Source organism: Musca domestica, unplaced genomic scaffold, assembly GCF_030504385.1.
Source record: "Musca domestica strain aabys unplaced genomic scaffold, Musca_domestica.polishedcontigs.V.1.1 15, whole genome shotgun sequence".
NCBI classification, from domain to species: domain Eukaryota; kingdom Metazoa; phylum Arthropoda; class Insecta; order Diptera; family Muscidae; genus Musca; species Musca domestica.
Window position 1 is genome coordinate 5,360,150 of NW_026712207.1, and position 20,822 is coordinate 5,380,971.

The 20,822-nt window shown below is 38.2% G+C and overlaps 1 protein-coding gene across 1 annotated transcript; it reads left to right on the plus strand.

Moving 5' to 3' along the window:
- The first annotated feature begins 11,114 nt into the window (after positions 1-11,114).
- LOC101891734 (sal-like protein 1) lies at positions 11,115-13,047 on the plus strand. The gene has a single exon (XM_005175144.3). The coding sequence runs from the start codon at positions 11,280-11,282 to the stop codon at positions 12,894-12,896; it is 1,617 nt and encodes a 538-aa protein (XP_005175201.2). The 5' UTR covers positions 11,115-11,279; the 3' UTR covers positions 12,897-13,047.
- Positions 13,048-20,822: the final 7,775 nt, after the last annotated feature.

Below are 20,822 nucleotides of genomic sequence, written 5' to 3' on the forward strand. Positions count from 1 at the left end.
ACGTGGATTTTTTAAAAATATTTTCTGAGGACTATAAGAGCACCTAACGTGGATTTTTTAAAAATATTTTCTAAGGACTTTAGCAGCACCTAACGCGGATTTTTCAAAAATATTTCCTAAGGACTTTAAGAACACCTAACGTGGATTTTTTAAAAATATTTTCTAAGGACTTTAGCAGCACCTAACGTGGATTTTTTAAAAATATTTTCTGAGGACTATAAGAGCACCTAACGTGGATTTTTAAAAATATATTCCGAGGACTTAAGAGCGCCTAACGTGAATTTTTTAAAAATATTTTCTAAAGACTACAAGAGCACCTAACGTGGATTTTTTAAAAATATTTTCTGAGGACTATGAGAGCACCTAACGTGGATTTTTTAAAAATATTTTCTGAGGACTATGAGAGCACCTAACGTGGATTTTTTAAAAATACGTATACAGGCAAAACGAATCACTATTTGGGGCGTATCTTGGTTCAGAGATATAATTGCCATTTTCCTTGAAAATAGGCAGGGGTGTTAAGTATTCGGAATATTTTGAATGAAATTTTTGTTCACAACAATTGAAGAGGAACATTACGGCGCTACGTATTACACATCCGAAGATGCAAGCGATTTTCAAAAAAAATATTTGGTGACTTTTAAGATATTTCAGGCGATTTCTTAAAATTATTTTAAATTGACCTTCAAGTCCAAGAGTGCATTTTTAAAGCCCCAAATATGAATGTGTTGGATTTCGATTATTTTCAGCATTTTTTGAGCGACTATCAGAGCCAAGAACTTGGATTTTTATGGTACTATACTTGGGACAAACAGGACAATACCGAATATTGGGTCTATATTTTGAACTTTTTTTTTGGGGCAGATCCTAAATGAAAACTTTTCTGCAGGAACTCGCTGTCTTTAAGCTAAAAGGACACTAAAGGTTGCCTAATTTTTTTTATTAATGAACTAGAGGACCTTCAGCTTACATTACAACCTACATTACATTTCCCTATTTCCCCGTAATGACCATAACCGCAGGGCATCCTTTCAGTATCATATTTGGATTTGATTTATCAAAAAGATAGGGTTACACTATTGATTTTGCAATTTCATTACAGGCATATCTCAAAAATTCATCAGGCATTTTCAGCAAATCCAAACATCGATTTCAAAATGCTGGCTCCGCACATCTCTCCTCTAATGTAGTGTGAATGAAAACAACTGACGCCGAAACTAATGTTTCAATAAAACAACAACAACAACAAAAGAATAATCGCATAAACTATAAATTCAATATGCATACAAGTTTAACAACCGCACACAGGAGAGTGTGAGAGGAGGGGAGGGGAGGGGGGAGAAACCAACAACCACCACCCATGGCAACATTAACATCATCGTCGCTGTCATCATTGAGCCAGGCGAATAACTGCAACATCATCAACCAACCACCACCACCACCGAACACTACCCCTGTCACCATACCAGAGACCAACCAACGAAAACCAAAGCCAAGGCCATTACCAACATTTGCACTTGCCAAATAACACAAAGTTACCCGCCCAGAAACCAACAATAGTTGGTCCATTGCCATGGCTCACGCAAAGTGACAATGAAATTTGCCACGCACCCATTGCCCGCAAATACCGCCCGCATTACCATGGGCATTCGCTTCCAACTCTCCCCGCGCCGCTGCCGCTTGTTATTTGACGATTAGCTGTAGAAGCATGCATTATGGCTTTCATATTCAATGTCAATGTGGCTGGATTGTTTTAGATTTGCGGGGTGGTAATGCAGAGGGGAGAAAGGAATTAATTGTAACGATTTCCAATTTCATGGAGAGAGAGAGGGGAGGGGGATAGTGATTTTCCTCTAAAGTATTTAGGATCAAATTGAGATATCCATCCTTAACTTAAGCTATTAACAGTGTCTGAATGCATGCACTTGTGCTTGCGCCCGGCTGATATGATAAATTAGCCTGGTGACACTTGGTTCCACCGAACGGCAATTGTCACCACGACAGTGCCTGATATGAGAATGGCAACACATGTCGGAGACCATCTTATGAAGGAACATTTTTGTTATTTTAATAAAAGGAAAATTTTCTGTGGTAAATTGTGGTTGCATCTTTTAGGGTTTGGGGAGGGGTGATGATTTTTGTTGCTGTTCAATAACTATTTTCGAAACTGCTTGCTATGCGAAAGATGACAATGGTAAACGAAAGACTTAAGACAGATACTCGAATAGCGAATTCTTACAAGGAAGTACGTTTGGTCCATCAAGTCTCTACAGAGACTCAGAGAGGGGGAGTGTAAATGCTTCATACCACCCAAAATTTCACTAACGTCACATATCTGTAAAACCCAGAAAATTACAAATTTTAGAAATTTTTAGTATTTAACAAAAAGCTGTAAGTTCGGCCGGGAACTTTGAATACCCTCCACCATTTGGTACAAATTTAACAATTTTCAAAAAAATGAAATCCGTTAAAAATTTTGTTAAAATCTTAAAAATACCGAATGTAGCCATATATTAGGCTCTATACGACGAAATGGACCTGCATAGGCAACTTTTGTCACAAGCTATTTCAACATTAAAATGCGAAGCTAAAAAAAACGCAGTTTATAATGTAGCTAAATCACAATCACAAAATACCGAATATAGGGAGGTACCATGGGGGTTATAAAACGTGGACTTGCACAGACAATTTTCTGTCATAGGCTGTAGTATCCATTACGAACTTCAAATACCAAATTTGAAAGAATTCCGGTAACTAATGTCGCTAAAATCATTAAAACACCGAATATCGGGGGGTACCGTTAAATGGAGGCTATACGAAGACGTGAACCTACGTGGCCCATTTTCTGTCTTACGCTGTAGTATCCACTACGAACATCAAATAAAATTTTGAAAGAATTCCGGTAAATAATGTCGCAAAAATCATCAAAATACCGAATATCGGGGGGTACCGTTATATGGGGGGTATACGAAGAAGTGGACCTACAAGGCCCATTTTCTGTTTTATGCTGTAGTATCTATTGCGAACTTCAAATACCAAATTTGAAACAATTCTGGTAAATAATGTCGCTAAAATTATCAAAATACAGAATATCGGGAGGTACCGTTATATGGGGGGGTATACGAAGAAGTGGACCATCATGACCCATTTTCTGTTTTATGCTGTAGTATCTATTACGAACTTCAAATACCAAATTTGAAACAATTTCGGTAACTAATGTCGCTAAAATCATCAAAATACCGAATATCGGGAGGTACCTTTGTATGGGGGCTATACGAAGACTTTATCCTACATGGCCCATTTTCAATACCAAAAGTCCTGCATACATAGTACACATTTGAGTAAAATTTTATCAACCTACTTTATTTCGTTCGGAAGTTAGAGTGATTTCCACAGACGGACAGACGGACGGACATTGATAAATCGACATAGAATTTTATGCTGATCAAGAATATATATACTTTGTGGGGTCTAAAATATATATTTCGAGGTGTTACAAACGGAATGACAGAATTAATATACCCTCCATACTATGGTGGAGGGTATAAAAATACATTTTATTTAAAGTTATAAAACCTTTCATGTCAAAAAGGTCACAATCTAAAAATTAATTGGTAGATTTTTATATCGAAATTTTCCTCTTTTTAAAAATGTGTATGTATGTATGTATAAAATGTATAACTTCCATATTAACCTCATATTTAATTTTTTAATTTTAACCCTTTATGGTGCAGGTGCTTGGTGGAGAGGGTCAATATTGTCCATTTTCACACATAGAACTAATAAAGATATTATATTCTTCAAAGTCTGCACAAAATCTGGTGACGCTTATGTTATGTGAAAATTCTGACCTTTTGTTGCCCATCTTCATCTTCGAAATCGATCTATGTTTGATAATTATATTACGATGTGCATAGTATGGACGAAATGGAATACTCCCTTCGAGATGGACGGACATCGCTAAATCGACTTCAAATGTCCTAAAACGGATTTGGTCCAAAGAGACTTAGGTCCAAAACGTGCCTCATCGAAATAACGGCTTAAGACCCTAGGTCTCTTTGGACTAAATCCGTTTTAGGACATTTGGAGTCCATCTAGCGATGTCCGACCGTCTGTCAGGCTGGTTGGTGCTCACGATAACTATAGAAGGTAGTATCCAAACTTGGTCCAAAATTGGTACATCGTAATATTATTATCAACCTTAGATTGAGTTCGGAGATAGGCAATATCGGTCCACTCCTTCTGGTACCTCCCGCACAAAAGGTCGAAATTAAAAAATATATATTTTACTGCACAGAAAGAAAAAGGCTCAGCCGATTTTGCTCACACTTTCAAATCCTAATATATTTATCAGTGCTAGGTCAGGTACTAAAATAGACAATATATGCCGACTCTATCAAGGACCTCCACAACAAAGGGTACACATTTTGAATAATTATAACTCATATAAAATGTGATGTAAGAGTCCTATTGTCTTCAAATTTGACACATCACAATATTTGTATTAACCGAAGGTTAATTCGACCCCACAAAAGGTCGAAATTTTCAAAAAATATATTTTCTGCACAGAAAGAGAAACGATAATTAGATTTTGCCCTTGTGATGTAGGAGTCCGATTGTCTTCAAATTTTACACATCCCAATAATGTTATTAACCCAAGGTCTGGTGTTAATATGGAATACATCGGTCCACTTCTTCTTCTGGTACATCCCCCACAAAAAGGTCGAAATAAAAAATATACATATATTTTCTGCACAGAAAGAGAAGCAACAATCCGATTTGGCTCCAACTTTGCGAGTCCTAATATTAAGTGCAAAAACGGATAATATTGATCCACTCCATCAAGTGCTTTCCCCACAAAGGGTCATAATTTTAAATATTTATAACTCTTATAAAACGTAATGTAAGAATCAGATTGTTTTCAAATTTCACACATCCCAATATTTTTATATACTCAAGATCTGGTGTTAATATGGAATATATCTGTCCACTCCTTCTGGTACCTCCTCTACACAGGGCCAAAATTTTGAAAATCCATGAAGGTCATAAAACGCGAAATTAACAACCAATTTAGAGTTGGCCGTTCTGAATATTTCCATCAACACAGGATCTGTTATAAAAATGGAAGAGATCGGGCCATTCCTTGTGGTACCTCCTCTACAACGGGTCAGAATTTTGAATATCTACAGGGGTCGTAAAACGCAATATAAGCATAAGGTTCTCTTTATACAAAAGATCTGTTGTAAAGATGGAATATATCGGTTCGCTCCTTCAGGTACCTCCCCCCACAAAGGCTCAAAATTTTGAACATCCATAAAGCTCATAAAATGCAAAATTAACATCCGATTCCATTCCATACTTAGTACATCTAAATATTTTCATCAATACAAGATCTGTTAAAAATATGGTAGTGATCGGATAATTTCTATTGCTACCTGCCCACATAGGGTTCAAGATTTTGAAAAACAAAACGCTCGAAGAAAGCGAAATAAGCATCTAAATCTCTACAAATTTCAGACATACAAACATTTCCTTTTTGAAAATTTGAACCTTTTGTGAGGGGTTTCAGAAGGAGTGGACCGACATTGCCCATCTCCGAATTCGATCTAAATTTGATAATAATATTAAGACGTACCAAGTTCGGACCAAATCGGAAGGGCCCTTCGAAAGTTATCGTACGCACCAGCCAGCTAGCCAGCCGGACAGAAAGACGGACATCGCTAGATCGACTCCAAATGTCCTGAAACGAATTTGGTGCAAAAAGGCCAAGGGTCTAAAATCGTTATTTCGATGAGGCACGTTTTGACCCTCTGTAGCCATATGGCTGAGGGTATAAATACGACAGTGGTCGCTCAGAAATATTTCAAAAATCTAGTCAAACCAAGTCTTAGAAATAATCGTTTTCACTTCAAAACTAATTTTAATAAATCTACGTTTGGGACTCTAAAAGTACGTTTATATATATGAGGGTTAACCCACTGGATTTTGATTTAAATTGTCATATCCATTACTTTTACTTCAAATAAATCCTCTCAAAGTAGGTTAACCCTACAAAAAGTTCTAACGTAAATATAGCATAATGCTCGCAGAAAATATAATTTTAAAAATCCAAATTTTGGGTCTTAGCTACTCACTCAAAAAATTTTTTTAAGAAAATCCAAATTTCGGGGCTCAGATTTCGTTATAAAATTATTACAAAAAATCTGGTTTGTTACTCCGATAGGTACAAGGTTTGGCGCTCAGACAAGTATTAAAAAACATTTAAAAATCTGTGACTAGAATAATGATCTTCGTTCAAGGCTCAAATAGCCGCTCAAAAATTATTCAAAATTTTAACTGTTGATGTTCAGATAGTCCCCCTAAAATAAAAACGTTACGGGGGCGCTATAAGTCGCTTAAAAATCATTTTTTTATTTCATGGACTACGAGTAGGTCAAAAAAAATTTACAAGATCCTCGTTTAGGATTCTGTTAATCCCTCAAAACATTTTTTAATAAAAGATATTCAAATATATTCTGACTCAATTTTTTAATGGCCTTCCCGGACAAAAATAATTTTTTTTTATTTTTTCTAAGTCTTCTGAGCGAAAATCGTGAATTTTCTCCCAAAACATGAATTGGAATCTTGAATTTTTACAAAAACATTGTCTTTCCATTACCTTCTGACCAAGAAATTTGAACAATTTTAAAATTCCTTTTAACCAAAAATCGCAATTTTTAGAAACATTTTTGAAGTACCTACTGAAAAAAACCTCAACTTTTAAAGTTTAATTGGAGATTTTTTGTGATACTTGCAAAAACATTCATAATTCCAATACCACTCCAACTCTAGATCTATCCATCCAACCATCCTTAATTTTCCTCTTACGATTCCACAACCTGCGCTGCACCAGTCAATATAATTTCAATCTTCAAACATGTGCATTGACTCCCACACAAACATTCAGGGCAATCGTTCTTAATTTTTTCATTTTAAATTAAACCAATCCACCATTCAATGTTATTTTTGCATTTCTATTAGGTTCGCTTGCTTCGTCGTTCTATTTAATAAAGCACTTGAACGGGCCGCAAATTGTAAACTGGAATAAAAACAAACTCAACCAGCTGTGATTTTCAAAAACCAGGTCGCTTCGAAAAACATTACCAACTGCATTGTACCAGAGCATCCAAGAACGATATTCTGGTTAAAAACAAGCAAACACCATAACCATGCCGCACTGAAGCATCCAACCACCATCCCTGCCGCCGACATCCATCGAAGCGAGGGTATAAATGACGATTTGTAGCCCGGCGCGTGTCATGTGACCTGAAACACATGTTTTTTCTGATTTGCACACAAAACTTGGGCGAAACAATCAGATAAGAACATCATCACAGTTTATGTACGGATACGCATATATTGATGTCCTGTTGATCCTTTTTTTCCATTTGTTTTTTCATTACGTCTCTTATTGTTGTTTTGTGTCGCCGAAGGAATGATGTTAAACATATTAATTGTGTTATGAAAATACTTAAAAACTATCGGCTTTAGTTTGGGATGACAGGGATGAATTGACTGAGGGAAGAGAGAGAGGGCCTTTGCAAAGTGGTCTTCCTACAGAAGACCTTCTTAGATAAGACCAGAAGAAGGACGCCTTACAGAAGACCACAACGTCTTCTTATAAAAGACAAGAAGGTCATCTTACAGAAAATCAAAAGGCCTTCCCATGGAAGACCAAACGAAGGTCTTCTTATAGAAACTAAAGGTCTAATAGAACCCCAGTAGGTCTTCTCATAGAAGACCAGAAGGTCTTCTCATAGAAGACCAGAAGGTCTTCTCATAGAAGACCAGAAAGTCTTCTCATAGAAGACCAGAAGATGGTCTTCTCATGGCCATCTTCATGTGGCCATCTTCTCATAGAAGACCAGAAGATGGTCTTCTCATAGAAGACCAGAAGATGGTCTTCTCATAGAAGACCAGTAGATAGTCTTCTCATAGAAGACCAGCAGAAGGTCTTCTCATAGAAGACCAGCAGAAGGTCTTCTCATAGAAGACCAGCAGAAGGTCTTCTCATAGAAGACCAGCAGAAGGTCTTCTCATAGAAGACCAGAAGGTCTCCTCACAGAATACTAGAAGGTCTTCTCATAAAAGACCAGAAGGTATTCTCATGGAAGACCAGAAGGTCTTCTCATAGAAGACCAGAAGGTCTTCTTATAGAAGACCAGAAGGTCTTCTCATAGAAGACCAGAAGGTCTTCTCATAAAAGACCAGAAGGTCTTCTTATAGAAGACGGGAAGGTCTTCTCAAAGAAGACTGGAAGGTCTTTTCAAAGAAGACTGGAAGGTCTTTTCATAGAAGACCAGTAGAAGACCAGAAGGTCTTCTCATAGAAGTCCAGAAGGTCTTCTCATAGAAGTCCAGAAGGTCTTCTCATAGAAGACCAGAAGGTCTTCTCATAGAAGAGCGGAAGGTCTTCCCATAGAAGAGCGGAAGGTCTTCTCATAGAAGAGCGGAAGGTCTTCTCATAGAAGAGCGGAAGGTCTTCTCATAGAAGAGCGGAAGGTCTTCCCATAGAAGATCGGAAGGTCTTCGCATAGAAGAGCGGAAGGTCTTCTCATAGAAGAGCGGAAGGTCTTCTCATAGAAGAGCGGAAGGTCTTCTCATAGAAGAGCGGAAGGTCTTCTCATAGAAGAGCGGAAGGTCTTCTCATACAAGAGCGGAAGGTCTTCTCATACAAGAGCGGAAGGTCTTCTCATACAAGAGCGGAAGGTCTTCTCATAGAAGAGCGGAAGGTCTTCTCATAGAAGAGCGGAAGGTCTTCTCATAGAAGAGCGGAAGGTCTTCTCATAGAAGAGCGGAAGGTCTTCTCATAGAAGAGCGGAAGGTCTTCTCATAGAAGAGCGGAAGGTCTTCTCATAGAAGAGCGGAAGGTCTTCTCATAGAAGAGCGGAAGGTCTTCTCATAGAAGAGCGGAAGGTCTTCTCATAGAAGAGCGGAAGGTCTTCTCATAGAAGAGCGGAAGGTCTTCTCATAGAAGAGCTGAAGGTCTTCTCAAAGAAGAGCTGAAGGTCTTCTCATAGAAGACCAGCAGAAGGTCTTCTTATAGAAGACCAGAAGATGGTCTTCTTATAGAAGACCAGAAGATGGTCTTCTCATAGAAGACCAGCAGAAGGTCTTCTTATAGTAGACCAAAAGGTCTTCTTATAGAAGACTCGAAGGTCTTCTTATACAAGACTCGAAGGTCTTCTTATAGAAGCCTCGAAGGTCTTCTTATAGAAGACTCGAAGGTCTTCTCATAAAAGACCAGCAGAAGGTCTTCTCATAGAAGACCAGCAGAAGGTCTTCTCATAGAAGACCAGCAGAAGGTCTTCTCATAGAAGACCAGCAGAAGGTCTTCTCATAGAAGACCAGCAGAAGGTCTTCTCATAGAAGACCAGCAGAAGGTCTTCTCATAGAAGACCAGAAGAAGGTCTTCTCATAGAAGTCCAGTAGAAGGTCTTCTCATAGAAGAGGAGAAGATGGTCTTCTCATAGAAGACCAGCAGCAGGTCTTCTCATAGAAGACCAGCAGAAGGTCTTCTCATAGAAGACCCGAAGAAGGTCTTCTCATAGAAGACCGGAAGAAGGTCTTTTCATAGAAGACCGGAAGAAGGTCTTTTCATAGAAGACCGGAAGAAGGTCTTTTCATAGAAGACCGGAAAAAGGTTTTCTCATAGAAGACCGGAAAAAGGTCTTCTCATAGAAGACCAGAAGAAGGTCTTCTCATAGAAGACCAGAAGAAGGTCTTCTCATAGAAGAGCAGAAGAAGGTCTACTCATAGAAGAGCAGAAGGTATTCTCATAGAAGACCAGAAGAAGGTCTTCTCATAGAAGATCAGCAGAAGGTCTTCTCATAGAAGATCAGCAGAAGGTCTTCTCATAGAAGACCAGTAGGTCTTCTCATAAAAGACCAATAGGTCTTCTCATAGAAGACCAGTTGGTCTTCTCACAGAGGACCACAAAAAATGTCTACTCATAGAAGACCATCAGGTCTTCTCATAGAAGGCCACCAGAAGGTCTTCCAACTTTCGTATTTGAGGTGTTTTGCCCTACGTTGGGCGCCACTTAATCATAGAAATTGTAAAAATAAAGAAAAATATGCCTTGAATTTTAGAATCGAGTTTATAATATGAGGCAAGCATTGAATATAGTTTATCGCTACCTAAGGTTGGGCGCCATTGGAACCAATCCTGTTCTGTCCCCCTTAGATTGTAATCGTATCGAAATATCTTATAGAAAGCCGCAAGGTCTTCTTATGGTGTTCTTTTAAAACATAAATTCCTTAGTTGTTTCCTTCATTCCTTCATTTCTCAGGCCCTTGGCTGTCCTGGCCTTATTTGATCCCTGCACCCGGTGGCGAAAAACCACGACCAACCCTAAACCACAAAATATAGCTAATAATTAAGGCATTAGTCAATTATTATGACAAGGCCTCGTGGTTAGGGGATGGTTTTCCAGAAGTAACAGCAACAATAACAACAAAGCACCCATTTGATAGCCAACAAAAGGGGGTTGGAGGGCAAAACAGATTTGTTCGGAACACGATCGTTTATATTCAATTAAAAACCTTTTAATGCCCACACGCACACGAACACACCCCGACTCACGCATGCAATTGAAAAGCCAAAAAGGCTTACAAGGACAATTGAAAAACGCACTCACTGATATCCTCGATAATGAAAGAGGGGAGGGGAGGGATGGCCGAAGTGTGTTCAGAGTCGAGTCAAGTAGTGTTGGAAAATTGTACACTTGCTGCTGTACGGGATGCTGCTGCACTTGTGCCACCAACCAACGTTTGAACCAACCACCCTGATTGCGACTTACACAAGCAAGGAATGTTGGAAAACAACTTGTCTTGTGTACCCGGCTGTTGGGGTATGCAATGTTTGTTATCCTGGCTGTAGCTGTCGCTGCCGCTACGGCTCATACAGGCGCGCAAACGCTGGGAATTTTAACACTTGTTGGCACATGTTGTCAGCTTAGATTGTTTTGTTGTGTTTTGACACTGCGAGCCGTAACAAATCGTTTAGCACAAATCGCAAATGGATAGAACCCCTAATGCCAGCCACCCAATAAGGATAAGGGTTTTGCAAAACCCAAAAATTCTGATTGCGAACACGTGGTACTTGCCGGCTCTGCCGCCGCATCGCATCCATATAAAAGCAAAAGGACATTTCCAATTGGAGTTCAGAATCAAGTTAGACATCGAACGTGCAACATCATCATCAGACAGCCAACCGCCCAGAGCATAAGTTCATCGAAATATGCTTCCGGTATTGCCAACCTCACATAGCATAGTACAGCAACAACAGAATCATCATTTAGTGGATAATAGCCGAGGCAGCAGTCGTCAAAGTCCCACACCGAGTAGTCCAAATAAGCGTAGCTCCAGTATGATATTCCGCATTGAACATTTATTGCCTCAAACGGCCAACACAACAGTTCCGGGGTCATCATCATCGCCACCGGCAGCACCTACATCTCCCGCAGCTGCAACACGGGAGAAAAATGGCAGTCCCTCAGCCTCCAGCTCACCCAAAAAATCGAAAATCATTCGAGCTGGAGTCCATGTGACCCAGTTAATACCCAAGGATACCACATCGATTTTAATTGACAGTCATGCCCTCCTCACTGCCAGCCACCCAGAAATGGCCAACAATGAGCCACTGGCACGTGCCTATTGTTCGCTATCGCCCAAGGGAGATGTTCTCATTCTGAATGCCTCCATAATGCGTAAAATTAAGCTCTCCGAGGATATCCATAGCTACAATGCCCTCTTCGAGTTGCACAATGGACAGGTGCAATTGCGTGTGGTACGTGATGTGCAACGTGATGAGGAGATTGTGGCCTGGTTTGGTGAGGAGCTAACCCTGCTCATGGCCATTCCTTTTCTCACCCCTCTGAATATTCAAGGTAACAATAGGTATATGTGTCACTGGTGCCATTTGACCTTTGAGACACCGAATCCTCTAAAAATACACCTGGCCTTGGGTTGTGGACGTCACAACATTGATGTTCTATGGATACGCCTACACTATGCCCTCAAGGCCAAGCAATATAGTCAGCAACTTTTTACACTGCCCTTGGTGGGTAATGCCACAACGGCACGGAGTTCACCACACATGATTAGTTCCGGCAGCACCACAACGACAACAACAACGGCGAACATTAGTGTGCCTCAATCCTCTACAAGTTCCATGCGCAGCCTATCGCCCTCATACTCACCACCTGGTCCAGCACAAACATCATGCTCATCACCACCGCCCAGATTTTCCGCCTTCAAGCCAATTTCGTTGGCCACACCAGCTGGCGGCCGAGCCAACGCCCCACATCCAGCCACCTCATTGCCCGTATCCCTGGCCACAGCTCTCAGTGGTCAGCCACATCTACACACCTCCACGCCAGCACCGCATATGTCATTCCTGCCCACCTTTTCAACGGCCGGTTTTCCTCACATGAGTCTGCTACACCCGCCCCCCAGTACAAATCCCCTTAATGCCGCCGCTCAAATCGAGGCCATTGTCAGTAATATGGGTGCCTCCAAACAGGGTCATCTCTGTATCTATTGTGGCAAAATGTATTCCCGCAAATATGGTTTGAAAATTCACATACGCACTCATACCGGGTTCAAACCGCTCAAGTGTAAATATTGCCTAAGGCCTTTTGGCGATCCAAGTAATCTGAATAAACACATTCGTTTACATTTACAAACGTCATCGTCGGGACATGGGGGACAAGGCACGCCAGGATCGGAGGTATATCAATGTACTTTGTGTCACAAAACATTTGCCCGAAGGCGGGATCTACAGAAACATGTGGAAAATCGCCATGGGGAGGCCCATGCGGCCGAGAGTAAAATGGAAACTGGTCACACGGATTAGGCGGTCTTCAAAATTACCTAACATATACTAAATACAGGAACATATTACCTCATTCCCAGGGGCCAAAACGATCTCAAAGAACCAAATGTGATACTAGTTTTAAGGCACACACACACATTTATTAGAAATACATTCACCACTACATACATACATATATTTATTTATAGAAAGTCAATAAAATTGTATACGTATTTCAAAAAAATGGATGAGATTTTTTTACTGCAGTACCTGATAGAAGGTCTTCTCATAGAAGACTGGAAGGTCTTCCCATAGAAGACTGGAAGGTCTTCCCATAGAAGACTGGAAGGTCTTCCCATAGAAGACTGGAAGGTCTTCCCATAGAAGACTGGAAGGTCTTCCCATAGAAGACTGGAAGGTCTTCTCATAGAAGACTGGAAGGACTTCCCATAGAAGACTGGAAGGACTTCCCATAGAAGACTGGAAGGTCTTCTCATAGAAGACTGGAAGGTCTTCTCATAGAAGACTGGAAGGTCTTCTCATAGAAGACTGGAAGGTCTTCTCATAGAAGACTGGAAGGTCTTCTCATAGAAGACTGGAAGGACTTCCCATAGAAGACTGGAAGGACTTCCCATAGAAGACTGGAAGGTCTTCTCATAGAAGACTGGAAGGTCTTCTCATAGAAGACTGGAAGGTCTTCTCATAGAAGACTGGAAGGTCTTCTCATAGAAGACTGGAAGGTCTTCTCATAGAAGACTGGAAGGTCTTCTCATAGAAGACTGGAAGGTCTTCTCATAGAAGACTGGAAGGTCTTCTCATAGAAGACTGGAAGATCTTCTCATAGAAGACTTGAAGGTCTTCTCATAGAAGACTCGAAGGTCTTCTCATAGAAGACTCGATGGTCTTCTCATAGAAGACTCGAAGGTCTTCTCATAGAAGACTCGAAGGTCTTCTCATAGAAGACTCGAAGGTCTTCTCATAGAAGACTCGAAGGTCTTCTCATAGAAGACTCGAAGGTCTTCTCATAGAAGACTCGAAGGTCTTCTCATAGAAGACTCGAAGGTCTTCTCATAGAAGCCTCGAAGGTCTTCTCATAGAAGACTCGAAGGTCTTCTCATAGAAGACTCGAAGGTCTTCTCATAGAAGACTCGAAGGTCTTCTCATAGAAGACTGGAAGGTCTTCTCATAGAAGACTGGAAGGTCTTCTCATAGAAGACTGGAAGGTCTTCTCATAGAAGACTGGAAGGTCTTCTCATAGAAGACTGGAAGGTCTTCTCATAGAAGACTGGAAGGTCTTCTCATAGAAGACTGGAAGGTCTTCTCATAGAAGACTGGAAGGTCTTCTCATAGAAGACTGGAAGGTCTTCTCATAGAAGACTGGAAGGTCTTCTCATAGAAGACTGGAAGGTCTTCTCATAGAAGACTGGAAGGTCTTCTCATAGAATATCTTATAGAGGACCAGTAGATCTTCTTACAGAAAACCACGAAATCTTATTGAAGACCATAAGGTCTTCTTATTGTTAAATTGAAGATTTCCTACATAGTTGCCTAAATTCAATCCTCTCTTTATTCACCAGGCCCTCCGATATCCTGGTCTTATTTGTTCTCTGCATTCTAGCTGCTAGCTAGGAGGCCATTATTCTACCCTACACCACAAGGTGGTCAGGGTATTATGTCTTTGTGCATTTGTTTGTAACAGGCAAAAGGAAACGAGATAGACCCATAGTTCCTTTTGATGATCTGCATAGAATCCGTCTGTCCGTCTGTCCATGTATTTTTGTAAAAAAAGTACAGGTCGCATTTATTGCCCGATCCAGATGAAATTTTGCACAGATCATTTGTTTGATCCAAGGACGAACCCTATTGAAATTTGAGATAATCGGTCAAAATTTAGATATAGCTCCCATATATATCTTCGTCCGATTTGCCTTTTATTGTGCACCAAACGTGTAGTATCAGCCCAATCTGTATGGAATTTTGCATATACACCCAAATTAGGCCTGAAAATAAGTATGCCAAATTTGATCGAAATCGGTTCAGATATAGCTATAGCTCCCATATATATTGTTCATCCGATTTGTTATTTTTGTCCTCCGCAGCCGTAATATGCACTCTGCAACAACAATATTTGGGGAAATATATCAAATACAGCTCAGAAATACATTTGCTAAATTTTATCGAGATCGTATCAGATTTGGATATAGCTCCCATATATAACTTCGTCCGATTTACTTTCTATTGTGCACCAAACGTCTAATATTTGTCCAAATGGGATGGAATTTGGCACTTACGACCGAATTGAGTCTAGAAGCTAATATGTCAAATTTGGTGAAGATCGGTTCAGATATAGCTATAGCTTCCATATATATTATTCATCCGATTTGTTATATTTGTTACCCACAACCGTAATATGCACTCCGTAACAACGATATTCAGGGATATATATCAAATACAGCTCAGAAATATCTTTGCTAAATTTTATCGGGAGCGGTTCAGATTTGGATATAGCTCCCATATATATCTTTATCCGATTTCAAATTAATTGTGCACGAAATGGGCAATACAAGTCGGAATTTTAAAGATACAAATGCTTCGGCTTATTTAGTCCTTTGAACTTTAAATTATAATTATAATCATAGCGTGTATGATTGAATTCTCCCATAAAAACTTTTAATTGTTATGCGCAGCTCTACTAAATTAGCAAAGTGGTGTAGGGTATCACAAAGTCGGCCCCGCCGACTTTCTTTACTGGTTAAATCTGCTTTAAATAGAATGGAATTTATTATTTTTTAAATGCGATTTCCCAAAAAAGAAATGCCAAACCTGCTCCAACTACAATTTTCGTTTTAGAGATATTTTGCCCCACGTTAGGCGCCACTTCATCAAGGAAAAGCTAAAAATACAAAAAAAAATATGCCTATAAAATATGAGGTAAGCTTTGAATATATATAGTACATCACTAAAATATAATATATCACTAACTCAGGTTGGGCGCCATTAAAACCAATCTTGTTTCTAACCATCTTAGATTGTAATCATATTGTGTTCGAAATATCTATTGGATTATATTAAATAATAACAGACACTTAATATATTCTTCGATAGAAGAAGGGAGAAAACAAAGTTCTCTCTCTCTCTCCTAAGATCTCCTTTCAGAGACCAGCTTGAAATATTCTTACAGTTAACAGGCTTGAGGTATATAATCTAGGTCTAGGAAAAATCTTTCATAGAATAGCTCAGATCCTTTAGAACATTCTTAATAAATGACCTGAATATCTTGTCCTTACTTAGAAAAATTGACCTCAAAATCTCCTTTCGAACTTCTTACGACCTGAAGAGCTTTCATAGCAAACCTTGAGATTATAAGGCCCTCTTCTTCGGCATAAGATTTAAATGACATATTTTTGTAGAGGATTCAAATAGGGTGAAAGGAAGAAACTGGAATTTTTGTATTGGGATCCCTTTTGGTGGTAGATTTCTGATAAAGAAATGGTTTTGGAAATGTGTACTACAACCGTACGAAAAGTACTAAATAGTACTATATTTGGTACAATTTGGTATTGGTTGAACAGATAGTGTTTGATATCTGAATTTTGTTATTATCTGAAATTAGTAACCTGGACATATTGAGATGATTTCGGAAATCTGTGCTATAATTGTAAGAAAAATACTCAATGGTACTAAACTTGGGTGAAGGAATAGGGCTGGAACACTCAAAGTTGATATTGACATCTCTGTTGGAATCTGGAATTAAGATATGCAGGGTGAGATAAAAAAAACTGCCACAAAGTCAAACACCATATTTTTAAAATTTTATATTTTTTTTTGAAATTTTATTGAATGAAAGCAAAAAATGTCGGAAAGAGCAACAAATTTTAAAATAAGTTTAGATTTGTTCGAATTGGTCACCTTTGGCTCGAATTATGGCCTTCAAACGACCAATGAAACCGTCACACGCTGCCCGAATGTTGTTCTGTTGTTCCCGGTGATGCGCTTGCTTGACGTGATCAACACTTTTGTATTATTTTAGTGCCAACCTTGTTTTCCAAATACTCCACACCAGCGGATTGGTATCCGGAGATTTTGGTGGCCATTGTGCGCTGAAAAAGAAGCGAGGAACCTCATTTTGTAACCATTCTTGGGTGGCGCGTGCTGAGTGCGATGGTGCTGATTCCTGTTGAAATATCCAAGGTCTGCGGCCAAAATGTTTGCGTGGCTAAGACTTTAATACCCCCTCCAGAATATTTTCGCGATAATATTTGGCATTTATTCTGATGTCGATTGATACGAGCAGAGAGCGACAATCGGCTGTTATGGCGGCCCACACCATCACTATGGCTGGCGCTTGAGTTCCGGTGACCATTTTCCGAAGGTGCACATTGTCAGCTGACCTCTTTGGCAAGTAAACACAATCATTTTGTTTGTTTACAAACTGCTGGACAATGAATGTTTCCTCATCGGAGACAGAGAAAACCAAATTCGGCAATTCACCACCAAGTTCGGCTAAGCGCAACTCTTTAGCTCTTTTGAGTCTATTTTCTTTCTGTTCCGGTGTAAATTCTTGCACTTTTTGGAATTTCAATGGCTTTACCCCGAGCTCATTTTTCAATATTTGTCGAATGGAATATTGCAGTATGTTCAGCTCACGAGCGTCGGCCACTGCGATCGATCAAGTCGTTTCTTTACTTTTCGAACCATTTCTGCTGATGTTGCTGTTTTCTTCCGTCCACTTCCTTGGAGTCGGGCTACGCTACCAGTATCACGCTAACGAGCGATGGTACGAGACACAAAAGATTTATTCACATTTAAATACTGGAGTGCTCTAATGATAGCCACTTGTGGCTTTCCAGCCAAATATAAAGAAATCACGCATGAATTCCATCACGAATAATTTTTTTGTGGGAAAATTCTCACCAAAATGCTTTTGTACACTTGTAAACAATATGCCGGACGGGGGGTTAGAAATGACAGCAAGGAAATTTTCTATAGAACCCATAGTTATTTGTTTTCCATTTGAATTGAATAGCTAGATTGTATTTTCTAGAGAACCATGAAGTACAGTTTATTTATTCTCGGTTAGAAGAAGAGAGAAAAAACTTCACTCTCTCTCTCTCTCGAAAGGTATTCTTTCAGATACCAGCTTGAGGTATGAACCCAGGAACGTATATATAGAAGTCCTGAGAGATCGAAAAATCTCCCATAGCATAGCTTAGATCCCTGGGGGCATCCTCTATGAATGACCTATAGAAATCTCCTTATGTAGAAAAAAATACCTCAAAGACTCCTTACAAAAATCTGTATCTAAAATCTGAATACAGATCTTGCGATTATAAGACTTTCTTCGGCGTAGCATTTAAATGACGTTTTTGTGGAATATGCAATGACATCCATTAGAAGCCTTAATTTTCAACAAATGCTGAGATCTTTCCACTCAGGAAAAATTGAAGCTGGATCAGAATGCTTCTTTCTATGGACGATATTAAAAGAGTAGTGAAATAACTGACTGCCTGACATAGAATTCAACGGCCATACGAAACAGCTGAAGTTTGAATCCAGATCTTTTGAACGAGGGTCAGTCTTGGTGCGTAGTCGTGTAATAGGCTGGATTTTTGAAAATTCGTACTAAAAGAGTACGAAAAGTACAAAAAAAATACCAAAAATTGTATTCCTTTGTATTGAACAAACGGAATGAGGAAGACGTTTTGAATGAGACTCACTGATGGAGTGCAAGATGGAAGTACCGGAGTATTTGTGGAAATTCCAACTTTAAGGTTACGAAAAGTTCTAAAATGGTACAAAACTTCTAAAATGGCACAATTTCGTGTTATGTGAACAGATAGAGCTAAAATACAATTTGTCATGAGAATCATGGTTGGAAAGTAAGTTTGAGTATAAGTTTGATTTATGAAGGTGGTTTTGGAAATGTGTACTAAATGCGCGAACTGTACTAAATAGTACTAAATTTGAGACAGTTTGGTTTACGGTGAACGGAAAAAGCTGGAAATTTAAAATTTTGTATTGAGGTCTCTGTTGATTGTAGGTTTGTGATAAAGAGATGGTTTCGGAAATTTGTGCTACAAGTGAACGAAAAGTACTAAATAGTACTATATTTGGTACAATTTGGTATTGGAAGGACAGATAGTGCTTGCAATGTGAAATTTGATATTTGGTCGCTGTTCATGTGTAGCCTGGACATGTGGAGGTGGTTTCGGAATTGTGTACTATAATTGTACGAAAAGTACTGAATGGTACTAAATTTGATATTGATTGAATGGATTGAGACAGAATTCTGAAAATTGATATTCAGATTACTTATAGTATATATGTTTGAGATTTGGCGGTGGTTTGAAAATGTGTCTTTTTTTGTACAAAAAATACTAAATGGTACTAAGTTTGGTAATGGATGAAGAAATAGGACTGGAATCCTTATATTTGATATTGAGGCGTCTGTTGGTATCTGGGATAGAGATATGGAGTTTACTTTGGAAATGAGTACCATAATTGTACGAAAAGTACTAAATAGTACTAAATTCGGTTTTTGTGTGAAGGAATAGGCAACTCAAATTTGATATTGACATCTCTCTTGGTATCTGGAATCCATTACGAACTTCAAATACCAAATTTGAAACAATCCCGTTGAATAATGTTGCTAAAATCATAAAAATACCAAATAATATATATACCTTGTGGGGTCTAAAATGTATATTTCGAGGCGTTACAAACGGAATGACAAACTTAATATACCCGCCATACTATGGTGGAGGGTATAAAAAGGCTGACCAAAAACGATCGTAATGAATCTAAAATTTTCAGGTGGACTTTTCGCTAACATGGTGTATAATGTAGCCTTTAGACTTGTATAATTTATTCACCTTAGCCTTCCATACCTATCTTACCTTTTAAAAAAATAAAAATTCAATTTTTTTTCAATATTTTTATTTATTTTTTTTTTTTTTTGCATTTCCTCTCATTGTTTTTGTTTTTTTCTAATCCCAACTCTGACACAATTTCTCATTCACTTGATTTGGCTTACAGCTAAACATTACACATTGATTTTAGTTGCAAATTTCTGTTTTAGGCTAATTTCAAACGCATACAAACACGCACACACAGATGTGTATGTATGTATTTATGTACAAGGTTAATATGTTTGATTCCCTTAAATTTGTAGTGCCAATTAACTATTATTTTCTGTTTAATTGGATGCCGTTTTTGTGTCCACTATTCCACTCGTCTTTCGATTTATTTGTGTTTTTCTTTTGTTCTGTAATCGGTTAGTTAACTGTAAAAAATTATGTTGTTATTTTAAAGATAAATAGACACCAATATTTTTTTATTTATTTGTAAGTAATTCTTATTAACACTAACAAATAATAAAACAACTTTTTTTTTCATTAACCACAAAAAAAATGTTTCAAGTAGTTTGGTTTCTTGTGTGTTTTTTCATACAAATGTATATATGAATCTTTTACACATACATATGTATAAATATATTAATTGTTATATGGACAATAAGTTTTATGTTTTAAATTCTTATGGTTTTTGTTTTAGTATTTAATTTTTTTTTTTTTTTTTTGGTTTTCATTGAAGCACACTTGGGTTTTAATTCGTAAAAATTATAACTTAGTTGGTTTTATTTTTCAAATATTTTTTTTATTTATTTATTTTTTTTTTTTGAGATAGAGAAAGTTACAAATATATATAGTAATTAATCGTATATATGTATAGAGTCAATGGATTTAGGGGCGGAACTATTTTTTTAAATTTTCATTTTTATTCATTTTAATGTTCACTTTCATTCCTTTCTTAATTTTTAACAATATTTCTTTTTTCTTATTTTCTTATTTTCTCTTGTATTATTTTTTCTTAATTTTATCAACTAACTGTATACCACAACTACACAAGTAATATATATTCTCTTTTTGTTTTTTTTTTTTTGTTGTTCTCTTTGTTGTCTAGTACAATCGT

What these genes read in the sequence shown, in the direction of transcription:
- LOC101891734 (XM_005175144.3), top strand. Translation starts at nt 11,280, where the DNA reads ATGCTTCCGGTATTGCCAACCTCACATAGCATAGTACAGCAACAACAG.